General features: G+C 28.7%; 1 protein-coding gene across 5 annotated transcripts; it reads right to left on the bottom strand.

Annotated features, from left to right (window-relative positions):
- Positions 1 to 1,117: 1,117 nt before the first annotated feature.
- On the bottom strand, positions 1,118 to 22,456 carry LOC105667460 (uncharacterized). 5 transcript variants are annotated; one of them, XR_010890708.1, is made up of 10 exons: positions 21,805 to 22,448; positions 15,686 to 16,625; positions 15,058 to 15,180; positions 8,213 to 8,575; positions 7,491 to 7,611; positions 6,659 to 6,840; positions 6,244 to 6,333; positions 5,489 to 5,576; positions 4,884 to 5,079; positions 1,118 to 4,080 (listed from the first exon to the last, which is right to left on the bottom strand). XR_010890708.1 is itself a non-coding variant. In XM_067357090.1 (9 exons), exons 2-8 carry the CDS (start codon positions 15,747 to 15,749, stop codon positions 5,497 to 5,499), a joined length of 1,023 nt encoding a protein of 340 aa, XP_067213191.1. In that variant the 5' UTR covers positions 15,750 to 16,625; positions 21,805 to 22,456; the 3' UTR covers positions 1,118 to 4,080; positions 5,489 to 5,496. The 5 variants fall into 5 exon arrangements, 1 of the variants encoding a protein (XP_067213191.1); XR_010890710.1 differs by having other exon boundaries at positions 16,462 to 16,625; XR_010890709.1 differs by having other exon boundaries at positions 22,100 to 22,448.
- Between the last annotated feature and the right edge of the window lie 647 nt (positions 22,457 to 23,103).

The raw sequence follows: 23,103 nt of genomic DNA, 5'->3' as shown, positions 1-23,103 counted from the left end.
TTTTGCTAATCTATAGTTCTTTCTTAATTAAATCTTTCAATATTTGAACATAAGAAATAATCATATATTATTAAAGATATAATTTCTTTTACTAAAATAATGTTTTTTTTTATATATATAATAAAGTTAAAGTCTAGAAATGATATCAAAATAACGATTATTAATTGATAACGAAATAAATATTAGCAAAAATATTAGACATGCATATGTGCCCACTAGCGGATCCTGATGTCGATAATAGGGGGGGTTTTGACCTGCTTTAATGCATTTTTTACCAAGATTCTTGAAACGGATCCAGCAAAATTGATTTTTTTTAACTTGGAAGGGGGGGGGTTAACCCCCCCCCCCCTCTCAGTATTCGCCAGTGTATGTGCCTTAAACTAAAACATTAAAAACGCATAAAAAATTATTAATATGAAATGATGAGAAAGTATATACATAATGCAATTGAGACTACTTTGATAACTCTGGAAATATAGGCTTTAGTACAAAATGTTTCCAACAATAGGTTGAAGAGAGTCACTAAATGAGCCGCTTTCAAAAGCCAAACTGACTAACTCCATCAAACAAAAAACTCCATCAATTAATTTTATTTGCGAAAAGTTGAGCACCGATCACGTACTTTGGTACTAAAACTGAAAAAATTGCAAAAAGTGGAGTTAATCAGTTTGGATTCTGAGCGATTCATATAACGCACTATTTTTTGATATTATTTGTGAAGTTGAAGATTTTAAGCTCCGTTTAAACTTTTTACTTAAGAATATTTTTTATTGCGTGTTTTTTTTTCAGAAATATCGAGATATTTTCAAAATAATATGATAAAATTTTTATACTAAACTTTAATACCATTAATTTAAAAATTACGTAATCATTTGTTACAAATGCATTGTTACTAATGCATGCTGTATATGTAGCTACCGCAAAACAAAGACAATTGTCGTATGTAGATTCACGAAAGATTGGAGAAACTAAAGAAAGAAGGAAAGACAGAAGGTTGTGGAGAGAGGTTTGATTCCTCAACTGTCCTCTTACTTTTTGATTTATCCTCGTAATTATAGAATAACCATGCTTAATATTTCTACATTTATCTCACAATCATTGATATGACCACGAAATATCATTTTAATAAAACATATTTAATGCATTCTTATTTGTAATCTTCAATATTTTATACATTTGTATTTATATTTCGAAGTATTTGCACCGCAACAATAATACAAATATTACTTTTTATACATACGCACGCGTGCATACACATGTATGCTCACTCATATACACACGCACACATTATACAAATATCTGCAAGTATCGAAATAGGTTTCATGAATTTTCGTTGCATTGCGAGCTAGCAATTGCACGAATATTTGGTGATAAAATAGCAAAAAATTAATATTATTATTTTTATTTTAGTAAAAGGAGTATATTATGATAAAGCATGCCACATAATGACATGTTTAATAGATAAGCATGACTGATAAAAATAAGTAATTGTTCAATACTAGGGTGTGGTTCCTGAGATTTCGGTATTCCGATAATCCGAAATGTACTTAAACCTGATGCAAAGCAAAAGGTTATTATAGAAGAAACAAAATGTAATATTTTTGTATATACATATACAGTAGATGACTAACGACATATCTTGGTTTCAGAGAGAAGAAATGGCTACTGATACTAGATATATAGAACACTAGTATTAGCGCAAGTTAATTAATAAATAATATAGCTTTGTAAAGCTTATTTTATCTGGAAATTTATTCATATCTACTTAATAAAAGTCCACTTAAAAGTGGACTTTTATTAAGTGGATATGCATTTTAGACAAAAAATATCTTTAACAATTTTAAAATATATAATTTTTTATTCATTATTAAAATACTTTTTTTATTTTTGCTCAATTTACATAACATTTTTGGTAACATATACAGGATGTGATCTGTTGTATATCTATAAATAGAGTTATCTCTACAACCTTGGGAAACAAAATAAGTAGTGCATACAAAAGTTACAATAAATTGTTTCGAAAGCACAATATCAGATACTGCATGAGTTTGTTTTAAGGATGGAAACGTTTCAAAAATCAACTCAATGTTCTGAAATAAAATTACACTATTCCATAAAAACAGAGAACACTTTTCACGTTTATCTTTACACTTCTAATTGTAAGCTCAAAAAAAGAACAAATTGTTTTGTTCTTAAATTTACGTGTTTAACACTCTGCAATTCGATAAAAAAGTTATATCGATAAAATTATATATTTTTTAAAAATATACATCAATTCTCATTATTCTGTACATAAAAATATTAGTGTCAGATATTTGAAAAAAAGTTTATGATATATTTCGATTTTTTTATAGTGTGCCTTTTATTTGATGTTTATTGTTAAATAAACGTTTATTATACTAATTCTAGCACGTAAATGTCACTTGAGTATGTGAATACTCTCTCTTGTTTTTGCTATACTTTGAGATAAATCCATTTATAGCTTATAATGGATCACTTTCTATATTTGTTTGTAGAAAAATATTTGAGCTTTATATTGATAAAATCATCCGCAAATTAAAATATGTCTGCATTGTTTTTAGGCTACTAGCAAGTAATATAATTGTGCGTAGCAAGATGAAGCAGTGCTTCAACTTTTTAGATCAACATTTTTTTCAAGTCTGTAATTTAATACGTATTTATAATTTTTTTTACAGAAAAAAAACATTAAGTTACATACCAAAATAAAAAACAAATATTTTCTTAATCTCTCTCTTTCTCTTGTATGTTATGGAGATTGAAACATTTTCTTGGGGGGAAAAAATCGCGTAATAATAATGTTGTCGAAGTAGTGAGATATATATGAAAAAATGTTTGAAATAAAAATTTTATGACTTTTAAGTCTGTTTATAATGATACATTTAGGTTTGTCGAAGTTTTAATATATTTTAACATTTTTTCACTACCTCTACTATTACTTTTGGAAACTTAATAATTTATTAAATATTAAATTAAAAATGATTAATTAACCATATATAATTTTTCGAAAAATTATTTACAAGAAATGAATTGAAAACATCTTTGTATGCATTCTATCTGTATACGATTTATTTGCTCGTTACTCGATGATATCGAAACATTTTTTCATATATTTCATTATGTGGACGATATATGTTCAAAATTATATGTATCAATTTTTTTTTCAAGTAAATGTTTCAATTTGTTGATGTGGAATACAGTTAATCACTTGAAAATAATATGCATTTTTTAAGCATATTGCAATATATGCATAACTAATCAAAATAGAAAGAAATACTTGGATACATTTCTTTATTAGAAGAAGAAAAGCGATTGAGAGAAAAATTAACAACGGATCTATTTGATTTCAATTAAATCAGGACTAGAAGAATTCGATATTTTTGCACATGTATCATCGCATAAGTAAATGATTAAAACGTATCACCGCTAATCTGAGAAGACTTATTGTGAAACCTTACAAACACGTTTGCGCTTTATTTATCACAATATGATAGGGAAATACGCGATTATCAGAAGAGATCCAACTGTGCAATGATTTCAATAGTCAATGCTCTGTGATCCATCATTCGATTGTACATAACTAAAATAAATAATAATTAAACCAGAAAGATTGCATACAAAGATCGTTGACTAGCGCTTAAAGCTTTGGTGTAGAAAATATATGTTATCTATTTCTCAAGCTTACACTAATCAACAAGGTATAATATTCGTATCTTTGTAGAAATATAATGTATAATTCGTATTCACGCGCATAATAATTTTAAATTATTTTCAAATTTGAATTACCTTACTTATCGTTGAATATTAATAATTGCATATAGTTAAAATTTATAATTATAATAAAATAATTAATGTGTGTGTGTGTGTGTGTGTGTGTGTGTGTGTGTGTGTGTGTGTGTGTGTGTGTGTGTGTGTGACAATAAACAATAAAGAGAAGATACAGTGATCTTTTCATCTTTCGAACAATTATGGAATTTGCATAATGTATTGTTTAATGTAAAAAGCCAACAATCTTCTTCATATATTCTGCATTCGTTTCTTGATCAGGATACGGCATATAATCTAAAAATATAAATATAAATAATGAAATATTTTATAGAACGCTATACGTAAAAGTATTTATTTTAATAATTTTTTTAAAGCGATGTTTATATTGCTATATTATATTTGTATTCATTTAGTATTTATATTGTTATGTGTGCACCAATCGGCATATTTTTATTATTCGCGATCAATTTTGACGTGCATTAAACAATTTGTCGCAAAAAATATAATTAATGAAAGATGGTAGTTACGTTTCGCATGCGTTTATGATGTTATGAAGACGTGTTATAGGCGTACTGATTGACAAATAGTTTTTTAAAAATAATTTTCTCTGTTATTGAGAATTTGTGTTATAATACATTAATTAATAGTACAAGTGTTATCAAACATTATAGTGTTTTTTAATTTTTATAAATTTATTTTACAAATAATCTCTGTGAATGTTAATGAGTAAGACATGAGTGACAATGTATGAGTTGCTGACGTTATAAAATACTAGGTGCAATAATATTATTACATTATTAAAGTATTTGTGTTACAGAATGTACAAAAAATTATTAATAAAATTAGACAAATAAAAAGTCGGACGATTAAAAATGAATGAATAAAAGAGAATATATCTAGATTAAACAATGAATATTATAAAAATAGTCAGCAAGTAAATAGAGACAAACGAGTATAATTCCTACAAAAATATATTTAATAAAAATATTTTTTTTCTTTCTAAATTAATTGAATTTACTTTCTTTAATGTTTGCTCTTTGACTTTCCCTAATACTTCTTTTTTATATACATAAATATACATAAGATGTTTTACGTACACTATAATAAGGCTGTACAACTGGCTGAAATCGAGCACCATCGTCCTAACACAGTGCTCACATATACTATTCTCTATTTTCTTCAAAATCAAAAAGTAAAGAGACATTTTGTATTCCCAAATCAATTGAAAATATCCCTTTACTTTTTTACTTTTTCTTGCAATGAACTGACCAGCAAACATCAATATTAATTGAGCTGTAAAAATCAATAACAAATGAGTGATTGATATGTGTGTACACCAAATATGTAACGTACACCAATTATACATGTTATATATTACTTGTTATAATAAATTATGTCTTATGCTCATATAGAATGTCTCGCAACTATCATATAATATTTTAATTGCGTATTCTGCAAATTATTAGAATCGAAATTTTTTGTACGAAAATGCCGAGATATATATATATATATATATATATATATATATATATATATATATCTCGGCATTTTCGTACAAAAAATTTCGATTCTAATAATTTGCAGAATACGCAATTAAAATATTATATGATAGTTGCGAGACATTCTATATGAGCATAAGACATAATTTATTATAACAATATATAACATGTATAATTGGTGTACGTTACATATTTAAACTTACCTATTAAGTTATCGATGAAATACATTGAAAACAGCTAACTTTATCGATAACAATAAAAGATTAATTGACGTATATCCGATAGAGCCATCTGTAATGTAAAAAAAATTATGTTTGTCACATAAAAATTATTCCTATAATACTTTAATTATTTAATATTTAAAAATATTTTCCACTACGCATTTTTTAATTTTGCAGTAAAAGATTTGATACTAATACAATCCTAATCGGACACGAAAGGAAACAAACACATAAAAGTTGAAAAAAATAGCATCTCAAAAAAGACATGTTACATTCTTCAAAGGAGATGGATGTTGGGTAGATTTTGCTTTGTGTAGAAAATTGCAAACCTATTGCTAAACCATACAATTTTAATCTCGTATTAAAAGCACCGGACAATGTAAAGCAGATCTTGATCGAGTAAAAAGTTTCTACACAAAACCGTACAATTATAGATCTGTTTTGCGCAGAAAGCATTAGAGGTAATGTATGTGTAATTTAGGATTAAGTCGGTTTTTAATCTTTATGTGTCCGTTTTCTCTTCTATCTATATTTTCTACGTCTGTGTGAGTGTCTATTTTTATGTGCATTTTTTACATATTTGTTTCTACATCTATATTTAGGACCATGTCCATTCAGATTGCATTCGACTGGGACTGTATCCGTTCACGACATATTACTGTTCGTTCAATTCTATGCATATTTAGACCCTTTCCCTGACGCATATATAAAATAAATTTATAATATTTAAACCTTACCAGCACTATTACCAGATTGTGACTTATCAAAGGTCAGGACCTCCATTTTACGGTGCAGCTTCGTTGTAGTAGTTGATGTGGTAAATGTTCCTGCGCAAGAAATATTATATATATATATATATATACAATACTCATCAGTTATAATATTCAATATATATATTTCTTATATCGCCGGTCGGTTGTTCAAATTTAAATCAGAATTTTGCTAATGCGAATTTTTTTCTATTCTTATCGTTATCGTCATTAAAAAAAAGTTTTTGATTCTTCAGTCAATGTTCATGAATATCATGATGCATGATTATCTGTAGATAGGATGCGTTCGAATATATGTAATTTCAGATGTAAAGATGTATGTACATGATAATATATTTATACTTTGCACAAAACTCTATTAAATTAAATTCTTATTACTAACCAGCGTAATAAACAGTTTTACGAGAAACGTTGTAGATCGCCTTTGGTATACTGAGCAAACATTTGATAATTGTTGTTTCTGGTAAATTTTCGTCTAATAAGGTGATGCGAGATAAAATATTGTATAGTCTATCATCACGTTGAGTTATGATGGGGTTTCCCATTTGCTTCGCCAAATTACCTCTGCAATACCAATAAGCACAATTATTACGATCAAGACAAAACAGGAACAGCATTTAAATTCTGAGAACGTGTTCTTTGATACATTAGCTCCTCTTAAATAATTAAAAGTTATTAAAATATTTTGTACTTATTGGAATAAGTGTATTTAAAATTATAAATAATAATTTCTTTAAAAATGATATGCATATTTAAAATCAATTTAACGATAACCAAATTTCAATAACTGAATCGCAGTTATCCCTGCGTAAATCATACAAGTTTTAAATGAGTATGTCATAAAATTGATGCCTCTCGTGTCTTTTATAATTTACTATGGTATCCAGAACAAAGCGCATGCTTTATCGCTAAGTTGCCTGCGAAGTTGCCAGATACTACAAGTGAGTGAAATGAACCAAACAATGTAGCACTTACCCAACCTGTTAAAGTTAAACATGAAGCTTCAAAATGCCACTGATTGTCAGTAGATACATGGCGCTTACACAAGAAATTAAAAAAAATAATCCCGTTATTTTTCAGATATACTGCTATATGTTTAAACTCAATGTAAAAATATAGTTAAAGATGCAAGTGCTATATAATGTAGAAAAACATGAAAAAATACTACACTTTCTATTATTGTAAAAGCATTCTGATAGATTAAAAATACTTACTCGACGGAGATGTTTAGAATCGGTTGAGGATAAAGTCCTTCGGCCATGCACGTTATTTCAACTCCATCTTTATCATCTATAGTCTTTTTTCTGTATATAAGGTCAAATTTTTCTTCTGTAGCTGCAACAGTTAAATATACTGTACTAACAACTAATTTTTATTAAAAAATTTAGGTGAAAGTACTGTAGATTATTGTCTTCAGATTGAAAGTTGAAAATGGTACATTTAGAAAGAGAATACACAATTTAGCGACAAGAGGATTGTTTTTTACTATTTGAAAGTTTCGAGAAAGAAAAATAAATTTTGCGAGTCGCACAGTTCGAATATATTCCATTTAAGAAACTTGACTCCCGATCTGATTAGATCATTTTCGGTCTAGATCAGAAGGTAAAAATGGTACTAAAAAGGCATCGGCGTATTAAATCGCCTATGCCCTTTACGCGTATTAATGAAAATATTTTGGATCAGATCTAAAAGTCCAAATTTGATGGAAAAAAGGAGAGAAAAACGTTCTATGTGATATTCAACTATTCCAAGATTATTTTCAAATTTTGAAAATTTAATTTAATTTAATCCTATATTTGCAATAATTAATTTCAATTACAGTCATTGTAAAATAGATTCTATTTAATAATAAATTTAAAAATAAATATTTATCTTTATCGTAGATAATCATGGACTGTACATTAGATTTATTTTGTGAAAGTAAGATGACACTTACAGTACACTATCATTGACGCGTTCGCCGTTCGTTCATCTGCAAAAGTAGATATAACGCATGTGTATTCGCCAGTAAGGTCGACACCTGGCTTATTCAACTTCATGGCTCGATATCCAGTATAGGGATCATCGCTGGTTTTGTACGCTAAATCAATGTATTTTACAGCTGGTTCATCCGCTAGAGGGTACCTGCCATAGATCCATTGGTAAACCAATTGGTCAGTGTTGAAATACCATTTGACGACGAGGCCCTGACTGGATGTATTTTCAAGATCATAATCGCAATCGAGAATAATGGAATCAGTCTCGCTGACCTTTACAATAGCTGGTACATCGATGCTCTTGATAATGAGTTGTCCAGATTCTGGAAACACACACAAGTATATACCTTGCCATGAAAAGTGTTCACAAGTTCTTCTTCTTTTCCATATTACATATATTCTCGTACTTCTGTATCGCTTTTTAGCTTATCAATATAAAAGTAATTCACAATATATGTGTATAAAAGAAAGAAGCTAGCAAGCACATTTTTTACTTTATAATTTTTCTATGTCATTAAGTACTCAAGAATCTTAAGAAGTCTTAAGAAATGGTATAAAACTGTATATCTTTGGTTATAGATTTTATGCAGTATTATTTACATCGTTCGTTTTTGCATCAAACGTAATAATTATACAATTAAATACTTGTATTGTGAACATAGACACGCGTGTTGAAAAATATATTTATGAGATACGACGAGATTATGATGATGCAATGATATTTGCATTCTACACATGCTCACATGATCATACGACAAATGTAAGTTGTTGAATAACAGCATAGAGGGAATAATACAATTTATGAACATTCTATTATTGGTTCACAAAATGGATAAGTATGCAATGTAGGAGTTCAACAATATCGAACGTACGGTTGATCGTACTGCATAGTTGAGATTATTCGTCTTATTGTTTTTGCAGTGTATGCATAAGTTAATTAAGAAATAAAAGATTATATGATATTCACAAAAATAAACAAAAAATGTCTAAGGTTAAGATATAGATTTGTACATTAAAATACTAGTTGTAAAGTAAAATAGGAGTAGGTATTTGTTTTTGACCAGATAGAGAAGAATTTTATTTTTTATTTTAACACATATATTTGAAATTTTAGGATAAAATTGCATACATTTAAAAAATGGTTGAAAACTCGTTTTATAAATATTTTGTTTTATAAACACATATTCGCCAGAGTATTATTAGTGAAATTTTTACAACTGTTATTACTTTAATTTGGCACAGTTAAATTTTTTAATATAATATAATGATTACTACAAAGTTTAAGTGTTAAAGTTAATTAGAAATAGCTCATATATAATGTATATTTAAAATAATATGACCCGTCATTTTTTTGCATTTTCATAATATTGTTATACAATCAGTTATGTCTAACCAAAATTTTTTTATAACAAAGTTTAGATAGAAATATTTTTTGTTTATTTACTGATTGTGAGAAATGCTCGCGGCCACACACGTATTATTTATAAATTGATATTAAAATATAAAAAAATAGGATAAATCAAATTTATGGAAAAAACTTTTGTTTGCATTTATATCATATCTTCTAGCTAAATTTTTAAACATTGACTTCTCGTACGAAAAGTCTAGATAAAGGTTAAAAAAAGACTGTACAAAATTTGTTGTAACAGAGAATCCATGCTTAACCCCTAAATATTCTCATTAATATTTTACTCTTTCTTTAAGCCATTATTAATTATCGATTATTCTTATCGTTGAATTATTATTATCGTCAAATCATATCATTTCGATGATTGGCACGTTGATTTTACCACGTATAATAGTACAATTGTTGCGGTGATCTGTAATATGAATGATGAAGTAATACATCACATTTAACTAGAACTCGTGGTTATATCAGGGCCAGAATCAAATTTCCTGGCACTTAATGAGATGTGATAAGCGGTTACGTGACATTAACGAGAGTATTGCGCGTGTGAGCATCGAATTATTATGTGTGTATATGGAACAATAACAGGTGTTGCACCGTTGCTGGGTTCCGTCGCGTGAATCACGTCATTAAACTTCAAGTTCAGTCCGTCTAGCAAACGTGTACGCGACATGAAAAAGAACTACCACCAAGTAATCGTGAATCTTATAAAAACGTTTACTTCTACACATTGACACGTTGAAACATCTTATTTTAATATCGTGACATTAATCCGGGCATAGGCATCGCAGCCCAGTTATTTCATCGCATTTTTTCATTTTTCTCTTACATTACCTAATCCGTTAATAATCTCGTACTGTTTCTTTCACAGCTCTTTGCATAGTCAAGCAAGAGTGCGTTTTTGACTTGCGTCATTTACTCATAATTTCTACCTTTTTCATTCATTTTGTAAATAATAATGCCAATATCGGTTTTGACATTTAGTAATTAGGGCACCTATCTAGTATTAAATACTGCCCGGCACACTAAGAAAACTTCTCTTGCAACTTTACTAAAAACTTAAGTATTTTACATTTTGTTAGTTGTAGCTTATTTTTATTAAAAGCAGAGGAACACTTCGTACAGGCACGCGAATAATGAAAGCTGTGCAGAATTTGTGAATAATAAACGACGAATGAAATAATTTTACTTATAAATAAAGAATAAGTTTTCAATCAAATAAAACTTATTTATGAATTACTAATAACGATTCGAATAAAAACTTACTTGAATATTCGAATAACATACAAAAGAGATGCTCCATTTTAAATAAAAACTTGAAATCTCTCTCGGGATCAGATATACAAAAAAATGTTTCAAACTAAAGTTGTAACACTCGAGAAAGAAAAAAAGTAGAGAATTAATTAATTAACTTGATTTTGGATTTGATTCTGAACTTGTCACATCAAAGTTCTTTGAACTTTTTAAATACAAATCTCCAAATTTTTATTTTACAGTTTTATAATTAATGTCAAAACGTTTCCAAAATTTTGTGATTAAATCTTTTTTGTGTTAAGAACTTCATAAATTATTTTGCATTTTATTACAATAGTTTTTAAAACAAAATATGAAATATTTCATAAAGTAATCGATTACTAACAATTTTTCATACGCAAAATAATGAGAGAAACCGATTGGTAATACAATGTTATATGTATTTTTGCGATTTTTAGATGCATCTACAAAATGCAATAAATTAATTTAAAATGTTTTTTTTATGTTCTTTTTTAACCGAAAAACACTCAATAATAAGAACAACGAAATAGTACAATATTTTAATATCTTTTTTGCATATAATCACGAAACTGATCGTGTAGTCAAACTCTTTGTCTTCATTTTGTGATCTATTGATTTCTTGTTTAGAACATTATTCTTCTCTTGTCGTCTCAAGTAATACTTTCTGTATTGATTTTTGCGAGCCCAAATATACTTAGCGGATGCGATACAGTTGCTACTGTTGATTTCATACTCTTAGTACGGATGTAATCCTTATTTATTTGTGTTGCTGATCAACGATTATGTTCCCTGTTATTAAATGAAATAATAATGATTAACGTGAATAACCAGTAATAAGGACAATAAATAATGTAATTAAAATTCCGTTATATCACGATGAATTAAGTAAAAATTTATTTGAATAATGCCTAATTTTGACAATCGTTATACATAGTTTTGTTTAATATATGGATTGTTAATCTATCTTATTTATGCTCCATCACTCGCGTAATGTTATCTGCTGAATTATATGGTTGGATAATGGTGGGGGTACAGCTTCCCTTCTAATCGATAAACGCGGCCGACTCGTCCCTACTAATGTGTGAAGCAGAGAAATATTAAAGTTTCAGACATATTTGATGTCGCTCCTTCTTCGTCCATAATCAAAAATATTATTTGTAATGTTTATACCTATGTAAACAATGTTATAACATTACAGAGGATATTTAATTTTGAACAGAACACATGCGAATATCTCGAAAACCAAGCGATACCGAAAAATATATCAAATTAAACTTACTCTGTTTTAACGAAGATACACACATTTTGTGATAATTGTTTTGTTTCAGGTGGAGGCATTTCCGAAATTTTTAAGTCAATATTAATTTTTTAAACAAAACTTTATATTTTTTTTGTAAGTCGTGTCTCTTTTCCATTTTGTGTGTATAAATATTACGGTAAGATATCTTTTGATGATTGAATCTTAAAATATTTATGTGTAGACTAACGAAACAATCAATTTATAAAAAAATGCAAGATTGTGATAAAAAAATATAGTTACACATATAAATATATAATATGTTTAACGTTTTCTTGCCGATCAACACGCTTTTTTGTAACGTTTATGTATTAATTGGAAGCTGTTTTTCAAACAAGTTTTTTGAATCTCTTTTGATTTGCTTTGTTTGTCATATTTGTTTCGTAAAAATATTTTGAAAACATTTTTATTATATTTACAATTTGAGTTTAGAGAATAAAAGAAAGTCCATTTGCGTTAAACGTAATGAATAGAATGGATAACTCAGCATTGTTATTTATTTATTTGTGAAGAAACATCTAACAAAATCGTCAGAATAAGTTGGCGTTATATTGTCACACAAGATAAGACAATCCTTCGGGAATTATAAAATTTGAAACAAATGCAATGTATGCGCCGAATTCTGTTCAGTAAATGTTTCAGTATAGTCACTATATCTAGTTAGAATTTTCTCGATTGTTTGTTTTGCCCTCCAACGATTGTTGATTATTTTAAAATCGTTTAAACTAATAAAAAAAGAACAAGTTTAGGAAAAATATTTATCTGATTTAAACAAAAAATTTAATATTTATTCTATTTTTATTTTAAAATTATGATACAACGAGATACTCTGATATCATATCTTTCTGATATCACAATCTAATAGTAAAATAGTCATTTAATCGAGAACTTTTTCGTCACAATCAATGTAACTTTATCAAAAAGATTACATTTCTACTGTCAAATACTATATATATTAATTTTTAATATATATTTTATAATATTTCTTATATACATACATTTTTCTATATACAGAAAGAAAGCGATGAATTAGAAATTATAATAAAAATTAATAAGTTTTTAATATTTTTAATATTGTAATACTTAACTTTTATAACTTTTTAATATTTAGTAATTTTTAAAGTCTTGTGATTTTTGAATTTATATCATTTCTCTTGTAAATAAAATCTCGTAAAAAAAATTTTATTTTAAATAGAGTATTCAATTTTTGATTATATGGTTAATATAATATTCTATATAATACCGTTAGAGTACAGATGTATACCGAGAATGAATAAATGAATGGTAGTAGCTAAATGTTTTTTGTGGCAACTTTCGTTTCGTTTGTTTCATACTTTTAATCGATAACGTTGCGTTAGCGCGATGGCCGAAGTCCACCGTTCTGTACACAATCAATGAAAGTGCGGTCAGAGCGTTTCCGAATGAAAGCAAGCACACAGAGAAATTCGTCGCCGTCTATTCGTATCTTTTCATATATCAATATGCGGAATGCATCGCCCGTGGAACCGCTGCGTTGCTTGGGTAAAGTGGCATTTATACTATTCGTTTGACTACACACAGTATGTTTGAAAAATAACGGGACTGACACTATATAAGTTCAAATACTGATAGTATGTGTAAAAATCGTTTATTTTGTTCAAAGTATGTTCCTTCCGTATCGATACAGTGTTGGACATAATCAACCAAAGCGTGAATAGACTATTGAACGTCTACTTTGCGTAAAATCGTCTCTAGGATTCTTGTCAGAGTTACTTGCATGGCTAGAATATATATATTATCAAGTTTATTTCATTGGAATTTTGAGTTTTTAAAAAAGAAAGTAGTCGTAGACGGCCAAATCGGATGAATACGGCGAATGGTCAATCACTGCAACGTCGTACAAAAGAAACCAGCCCCCTGGTTATCGATATTCGGATCTTGTTGGTACGATACGCTAAAACGTTTCGAAACATACGAGTACAATAGTGGTCGAAATAATTTTGTCATTTTTAGATATATTGTGTATGAAAAAAAAAACCAATAAAAAGAATAAACATTTTTTGTGATTTTTACGTTAAATTTCTGATTCTGATTGCTGAAATATCTTATCATATCAGAATTTGGGAAATCTAATATGCAATTATATGTTACCACAATATGGTTTTGTCGAAAATATTCAAATTCTAATAATTAATAATTTTATTATGACCGACGTTCAATGTTCTCTTCTGTCCGAATAATTTTCTTCATATAATCTTGTTGTTACGTAAACAATTATTGTTAAACCGTCCAAACATGTTTATATAAATTATTTCTGATGAATAATAATCAGTTTCCGATAGCCGTTAGGAATAATATTGGCATTACAGTAAAAGACTGAATTGAGTTTATTATTATTGACAGGGCAATATACTTATTTAGTTATCTTTGTATTATGTTTATGATAATTTTTAAAGTGGTATTTATGTTAGATTTTAGTTAGTTTGTTTTAATGATAAACGTCAAATAAAAGATACACTGCAAAAAAATTGCAATGACTCCTGAACTATTCATTCTGCAAATATTTTACTCAATAATTTTATTTAATAATACTTTTATACGCAGAATAATAAAAATTTGTGTTAAATATTCTTTTATTTGAAAAACAAAGTTTATTTTGAAATCTTGGAAAACCTCCACCCTTGAAACAATGCATGAAGTCAATCGGTAATGTGTGATATTATTATTAAAAAGGAAAAATACTAAACTCTACAAGGTATGTTTCGCGATGCATTGAGCTACATTTTAGACACGTGCTATTATCTTCGCCAGTCAAGAACAGGAAGTTCACTTGGCTGCTCACCCACCTGGTCTTTCCGCTGAGCGTGCTGTCAAACTTCTGCCTGTGTGCCTGGTACCCATGATATATAGACATGTCCTATATGAATTATGTATATATTTTGCATCTGCCCAATTTTCGTACAGATATTCTATGATGAAGAGAAACATTCGTTGAACCGCGATCATCGAAACTCTCAGTGTACTTTACAGACTTTATGTACGTTATAAGATAAACTCAATACTGTTTCAAGTTTTAAGAATTATTATTAAAAAGAGAAATAGGATTTTATATTATGCATTTATTTCTTATTCATTATTATTTATATTATTAGGCATTTATTTTGCGATAAGTAAGATTAAAAAATTAACAATTTGAGTATAAAACATAAAAATTAGAGGTTATCATATTACTGCTCTGAAAAATTAGATATTTTTCTGTTGTCTGGAAAAGAATTTTTTAGTTTTAAGGCATTGAATCAGTATTGCAACAAAATTTTAAAAAATTAAGAAAAAATAGATCAAGAATAACGATTTTGGCCGTATTATTTATACTTTGAAAAAGAGTTTTTTCTCTTTCATAACGATAATCTCGTCTTAAAATATAAACTTTAATTTTTTAAATAAAGAAAGAGAGAAGTGTGATGTGGATCTTACTATCTTGTGATACATTCTGTAATACACTTTGGTAAACGTTGTGTAAAATTAATTTGTACGTCATTTGTATGTTTAAACGATCTAGTTTAGAGACGCAAATGTTCTTTTTCAATTTTAACAAACTATGAACATGTTGTAGTTAAAATAGAGCGATATTTTTTTTATAGGTATTTGATGGCACAGTTAAAAGTTAAAGCTCTCCAACTTGATTCAAATTTTATTTCGAGAGCAAATACTGTTCAAATCAAAGAGTACCTATATATAAAATATTTCAAACAAAAATTTTATTATATATGATGCACCTTATAATTATGCATTTAAATTCTTTAGAAATGTCATATTTATTAATAGACGCACATAAACGCAGCATGTAAGATTTTTTTATATACCTAGTAATTTTGATGATATTCATTCAAAATCAAACATACCGAGTCACCTTAAACGAGTTGTTTCTATCCGTAAACGTACAAGAAAAACACAAAAAATATGTATTTCTTATTTTTAGTTACTCTACAACATATTCAAAGCTCGTCAAAATCAGAGGGGAATATTTGTGTTAGTTTTTTTGTGTTGGAAATCGCTTTATATACTTTTCTTTTCCCTCAACTTATTTTTACACGTTATTTCATTATCTTTTTAATCGCACCAGTAATTATAATATATTTGTTGTTAAGCATTTCTATAATTTATTTGCAATTTTATAATAATATCAATCAGTATTAATGGCTGCTTTAAGCATTCACGCACAACTTGATTACAAAAAGTTAATGTTACACCTTAGTCTCCTGAAGATTATTTCAAGGTGATTAATAAACATTAAACTTATGGGCGCATATCTGCGCCCTATGTTTAAAAAAATCGTTTTGTCACGTGTAAGCGTGAAAACAACACTATTCTGTAACATGCGTCGCAGAGTTTTTGAGTGCCCCTCGATACGCAGCTGCAACAAAACAAACGTTTTATTTTATTAAAACAATTTTATAATATCATACACACAAAAAACGTCAGTACGAAAATTTATGCTAAATATAGAATATAAAAATCTTTCTATATTGAAAAATCGTGATATCTTGTTTTCTTTTTTATTTAATTTGGAAATATTCATTTTATTAATGCTTTATTTTTTCTACAATACTCAAAATAAATAAAATGTTACATTATTATTTGAGTAAAATTTTTTTTGCAATTATTATCAAATTATTTAAAAATTTTAGGGGACATCTCGCTGATGAATTTGCGGTCGTAATTGATATCTGTTATAACAGATAAGAACAGATAAAAAAATCGAATTGGATTGGAAGAAAAAAATAAATTTTCTGTTGCAGAAACTTTGATTGCAATAAATCTTTTCTTACAAATTGAATTTCTTGCAAATAGAAATTTCTATGATTCAGCACTCTTGCAGCAGGAAGCATTATATGCCACGTACTCAAAGCAATGAAAACCTTTCTAATTGTCAAGAATGAAGCAACAAATCGTAGAGATCACGTTCGCCTGGCTTTTCTGTTTCAACGTGGTTTTAATAGCATCGACGCGTACATCAAAACACTGAATGAAACTCAAGCCTCTCGCGTTACAAAGAATCCTTGACAGCAAGAAAGGTTTCGCGTTGAGGTGAAAAGGAGCAAGAGTTTAATAGCTCACCAAGTGATACCTGCTGCTGCAATACGTGTCGAGAATATATACACACGCCCACACAAAGATTTTCAACGCTTAAGGTTTCGTCCCGCGTATAGAGTTACGAGATTAAAATGATTGAACCGGATGTAAGGTGCGCTCAGTAAGAGGATTTATGGGTTGAATAAACTCGAGAAACCTTTTTCGGCAAATATATAGTTTGGAAAAGATAGGAACGAATTGTGCGTCATGTCCGCTACAGATAACCCAACTCTGTACTCACAATCAGCGTCCTTCGTCCTCGTTAGTTTCCGCGCCGATTTTATCGATGTTTCGAAGCATTTTTCATATATTTTTCGAAGAGAATATTATCTCCGCAAAGAGCATAAGATATCGCTGATTTATGAAGAAAATTCCGGTTTCAAATAATCTTTAGATTACAATTTCTCGGATTCAAAATTAATCAAGCAAATGCCAATATCATGCCGTTTGTTTTTACAAGTCTTACAAGTCGTTACATCGTTAACATAATTATTTTAAATAAACTGAAATATTATACAACGGATATCGCTTCAAAATAATTTTATTTTTAGTAAATTTTTACAACGATTGAATCACAACGATCGAGAAATATGGAATTGCATAGAAAAATATTTTTTGAACTTACTTTGTCAACAGGAAAGTGTTTTTTTGTTATTTTTACTTTTCGCAAAACAAATTAAATAGATTTTTAAGACCGATTCCGTTAAAATTATTGAAAAAGAAAAATTTGGAAATATGCGTTCAATTGCTGTACAAAATATTTGCAAACACACAGCATTGAACATCAAATCATGACAAAAGACTTGAAATAAAATAATTAAATTATTAATAAAGATATTTATAAAATTAAATATTTTGTATTCTAAAATAATATTAGGTAGCCAAAAAAATTCTTGCCGTTTTTCGTTAGTCACAATTCCCGGAATTGTTTCTGTCAATCATGATTAATTGTGCAAAGAATTTTTTTTCACCGTAAAATACATACCTCATTTCATTTATTTACTGCATTTCAAGTTGTAAAGTTCAAGTTAAATAAATGTTTGAACTTCCTAAAATGTCTGTTAAAATGAGCGTGACTCGTGGTTATTTATCGTATGAATCCAAAGCGTCAGAAACTTGCTGAAAAAATTTCTCTGTATTTGAAAAAAAATGCAGGGAAGGAAAGAACCGCTCGGTATTGGTTTCAAAAATTTGCATTAGGGGATCCCTGGAAGATGCTTCCTGGTAAGGGAGACCGACATCTCTGAATAATGATGAATTGAAAGTAGCAATCGAGGCAAATTCGAAATTAACGCCAAGAACTTGCAATTGCATTCAATGTAAATGTTAAAACTATTAGATACATTTACATCAGTTTTTAAACAATTTTGGGAAATATGATTATTGAAAAACGGCAAGAATTTTTGTAGTCACCTAATATAATCGGGTTTCTGTATTTTGGATACATGGGGATCGATCACTTTGGATTTTTTCTATTCAATTCCAACTCTTGTTTTAACAAGAAAACAAACACAGTAGTCTTCTTCGACAGGCTTCTTATTGACAGGCTTTGTTATGTTGTATATGTTTTAGAGAGTAATTAAAAATAAGAAACATTATTTTTTACAAGTATTCAATGTTTAAAAAGTAAAACGACTCCTTCAGGCTGACTCGGCTTTTTATGCCAACTTATATTTTTTTACACGTCGTAGAATTTACAAAAAATAAGTTTTAAAGATGCGAAAAAATATATAATTTTATTTAAAAGATTCAAGTTGACTTTGACTTAGCATTAATGAAAGAACTCAAGATCAAACTGATCCTCCATCTATTTATCATCCATTTTATGTCCCTTTGGTAACAGCACAACTTTCATATCTGAAGATTTCTTTCCAAAAGTGTCTTGATTGCGAAATTTCTAGACACATTACTTAAAATGGGGCATACTGTATAGGGATAAACACTATTTGTACAAAAAATTGATAATATTGGTAAACCTCTTTTGCAAACATCTTTTGGAACGATGAGCATGCTAAGAACATTTCAAATTATCTTTTGTTTCTTTCAAATACAAGTACAAATACATTAGTTTTCGCATAATTTCTAGTCAGTTTATTGAAACTTCTAAAAATTATTATGACGAAAGCTAATCGGTTAATAATTAAATGTTATTTGAGTCTAAACAAACTCGATACAAAAGTTTTCTAAATATCGATAAAAAATATTTTTAAAGTTCAAGTAATTCACGCATCAATCTTGCTTAATATATTTTGAGAGTTATGAAGTTTGTGTGTGTGTGTGTGTGTGTGTGTGTGTGTTTTAACACATAAAAATAATCCGATTAATAAATAAAACTATTTAACTCTAAAGAACTTAGTAATTTCAAATCCTATTATTTACAATCGAATAACTTTTTAAAATTATTTATCCGATCGATTTAATCCATTATAACAATTTTCATAACTTAGAACACTAACCGAAACCGATGCAAAAACTACTGGAATTCTTAAAAAATAATTTTTATCGATATTTGAACAAATTTCGCACTGAGATTATTTAAAGTAAAATAATATTTTGTCGAAAACTAATTCTTAATCGAATTAGTTTCGGCCGTAAAAATTATTTTTAAAACATTTAAAGTATTTGCCACAAATTCCGGAATTGTGATGATAGCAGTCAAAATCTGAATATTGCGTTGTAAAACTGTAATTTTTTAAAGTAATGTTTTTAAAAGTTGTTGGAAAAATTTGTTGAAAAATGTATATAAAAATTATAAAAAATTTCTAAATATACGTAAAAAGATTGTAATTAATCGCTAGAATCAATTAATCTTAAAATTAATTTTTGAAATTTTTTTATACGATATCAAAAATATTTTTTATGTGTCAGAATACTCTGATGTTCTGCGAGCTATTTAGAATTATTCAATTTTAAAATCGAATGTGATGTTGGTACTCCGTTTTTTAACTACGACTATAATAGCACTAATCGCTCTAGAACTCTTTTTACAAATATCATAGAATTTTAGAGTTCTTCAAAAGAAAGCCGAAAGTCTAATCAGAACTGTGGAATTTTTATGTCGAGATACTAATTTTGTATCATACGCCGAAATATCTCGCGTCCACAAATTTATTTATTGATAATCCATGCTTAATGTTATTGTACGCAAAATTTTTATGTAATTTCCGTTAATATATTTGTTGTATGCTGCAAAAATTATTACAATGATATAGCTATTTGTATAGATAATACTAATAATAATCAAGTTATTAATTATTAACGTGTGTTACACAACTAATTTTCAGAAAGATTACACAAAAAACAATTATTTTATTCAATAATTAATATTATTGTGAAAGCTTTTTTCTAATATTTTTAAAATTAGCTATATTTAATCAAAACTAAAGAACTAGAGAAAATATCAACTTTTCTCTCCGTATAACTACATCTAATTGTGTGTCGATTAAGTAAATATTTTTTCACTTTTATCGGAAGGATAATACGCCAGATGTGGATTTCACCGTTTAATACATATCGTACGATCTATTGTGTTTAAATTGATCCGCAACAAAAGCAAGTTTTTATACAACTGCTCAAACGTTTGATAGTACTTTAAATATTACACGAGGTTGCGTCCGCTTACCGCACATCCTATGAATATGTGAATACCAGGAAACTACAGAAAAATGGATAAAGCTCTATATACATACGTTTATAAAAGTTATCAACTTTTAGTCCACAATTAAATAAAAACCCGAATCTTACGCATCAAACATATCCAAATATTAATTTTACAATTTTTATTCCTTTTCTTTGAATTTTGGTTCAAATTGCTATTTCTTTCATAAAGCGTACAAAAAAATATTATATTATATACTAAATAATATTAAATAATATTATTCCATTCACTCGTATTAAAAATATTAATGTAAAGTTTTGTTTTTCCAAAACATTTTAATGATAATCACATTCAAGCACTATTTTGTTAATAATACGTCTAAAAAGATTATTACATATAATACTAATGTTGATAACTTAATAGCTTATATTTTATATTTATATAGAATATATTACTTTTATCGTGACCGATTGCAGAAGAAAACTCTATAAATAATTTTAGCGGAGTTACAGTTTTAGAATTATTACAGTTAAAATGCCTTCAATATAACAGAAACGTTATTACACGAAAATAAAATACCATTAAATACCAACATAGCGTATATCGCACATTGGTGTTCGCAATGTATAATCCTTATGTTCGAGAATGATAATATTATGACAATTGATATGTGATTCGTTCAATGAATTAAATTAAACTAAACTGTGTTAAATTGATTATTCGGTTTCAAACAGCACGAAACAAAAATGTTATGCAAACGCGAATTATCTATATGTATGTGACGATTAACAGAGATGAAATTACAAGCGAATATTTTTGTAAAAATTGCCAATCACACAGACACGATCGTATCGCTACTCACCTCGAATACATCCAAACGCGAACAATAACAATGCAAACAAGCAATAGTGGCTTCTTATCAGCATGATCCTCTATCCGCGATCACGCGCGAAATTTATCCCAAAAGCACAAAGCACTTTAGAGAATCTTAAACACCTCATACACACACTTGACAAGCACTTTACAAGGAGACACACTGACGCAAATAATTTTGTCGCAAACTTTTCTCGACTAGACAGAATTCTAACGGAAGGGGATGAGTCTTTCGGATGGATCAGCGTGTGAAACGACAACTTTAACAAAAAACACATACAAACCTCACGCGACGTGGAACGAGAGCAAACTGAGCCATGGCTAGCTACCTACAGTTCGTATCAAACCCCTTCTCTTCCGCTAACTCCCCGAGTTTCACCCTCTCTGCCATCCACCAGTCGCCGGTTATAACCTCCCACCACCCTTTGCTCACCCGTTCACCTCGCGTTCTACCGTTCGCACTATCAGGCAAACACCTTCCTCTTTCAGCTCGCAACTCCTAACACTTCCGGCAACGCGTTCGCATCGCGTCTCTCGCTCATCATCCTACCGCCGAGTATCATTCCGTCTTTTTTCTTTTCTCTCGACATGCACCTTCTCGATGCATCTTCTCGATGTCGTCTCGCCATTCCAACATACTTATTTCTACATGTCAATTTAACGCGTCTCCAGTTTATCGAACGTGGGATTATCGCGTCGCGACGTCACACTGCACACATCTCATTCTCTACGGTATCTCTCACGGATATGTATCTTATCACGCAGCTCGATCGTGTCATTACAGGGTTGTAAAAAGAAATTATATTCAATCAAAGAAACAATTAATAAGTCCTTTTTTTCTTATTCAATCGTTCGAAATATATCACTAGTATGTTGCGACGTATCGCGTATAAAATTATGTACTCGAATGACGATAGCTTAAGCTTAAGCTATCTAGTTCTTCGTAACTTTTGAATCGTTGGAGCAAAAAAATCATTCTTGTAGGGAAAATGTAGCAAAAAAATAGCAAAAAATTATGGTATAATTAATCGTGAGTTCCGATATATGTGTACGCTATTTTTACAACGAATTCGATAGTTTAAGCTTAAGCCATCTAGTTCTTCGTAACTTTTTATTCGTTGGAGCAAAAAAATTATTCTTGTAGGGAAAATGTAGCAAAAACATTGGTTATTATTAGTCCATGGTTAATATATTCATCACGAGAAAAGAACGAGCAGCAAACAAAGAACAAGAAACGAACATATAAATTGTGATAATTATATATAAAAAGTGATGGCATTTTAGTTTC

Source organism: Linepithema humile, chromosome 6, assembly GCF_040581485.1.
Source record: "Linepithema humile isolate Giens D197 chromosome 6, Lhum_UNIL_v1.0, whole genome shotgun sequence".
NCBI lineage: Eukaryota > Metazoa > Arthropoda > Insecta > Hymenoptera > Formicidae > Linepithema > Linepithema humile.
Note: the sequence above shows the minus strand (reverse complement) of the source record. Positions and strands in the feature narration are given on the sequence as shown.

What these genes read in the sequence shown, in the direction of transcription:
- LOC105667460 (XM_067357090.1), bottom strand. Translation starts at nt 15,749, where the DNA reads ATGACGTACAAATTAATTTTACACAACGTTTACCAAAGTGTATTACAG. An exon ending in ACAGAATGTATCACAAGATA is followed by an intron (nt 15,181 to 15,685) that starts GTAAGATCCACA and finishes TCTTCATCATAG; the next exon opens with AATATCTGTACGAAAATTGG. An exon ending in ATTCTAAACATCTCCGTCGA is followed by an intron (nt 6,841 to 7,490) that starts GTAAGTATTTTT and finishes TTGGTATTGCAG; the next exon opens with AGGTAATTTGGCGAAGCAAA.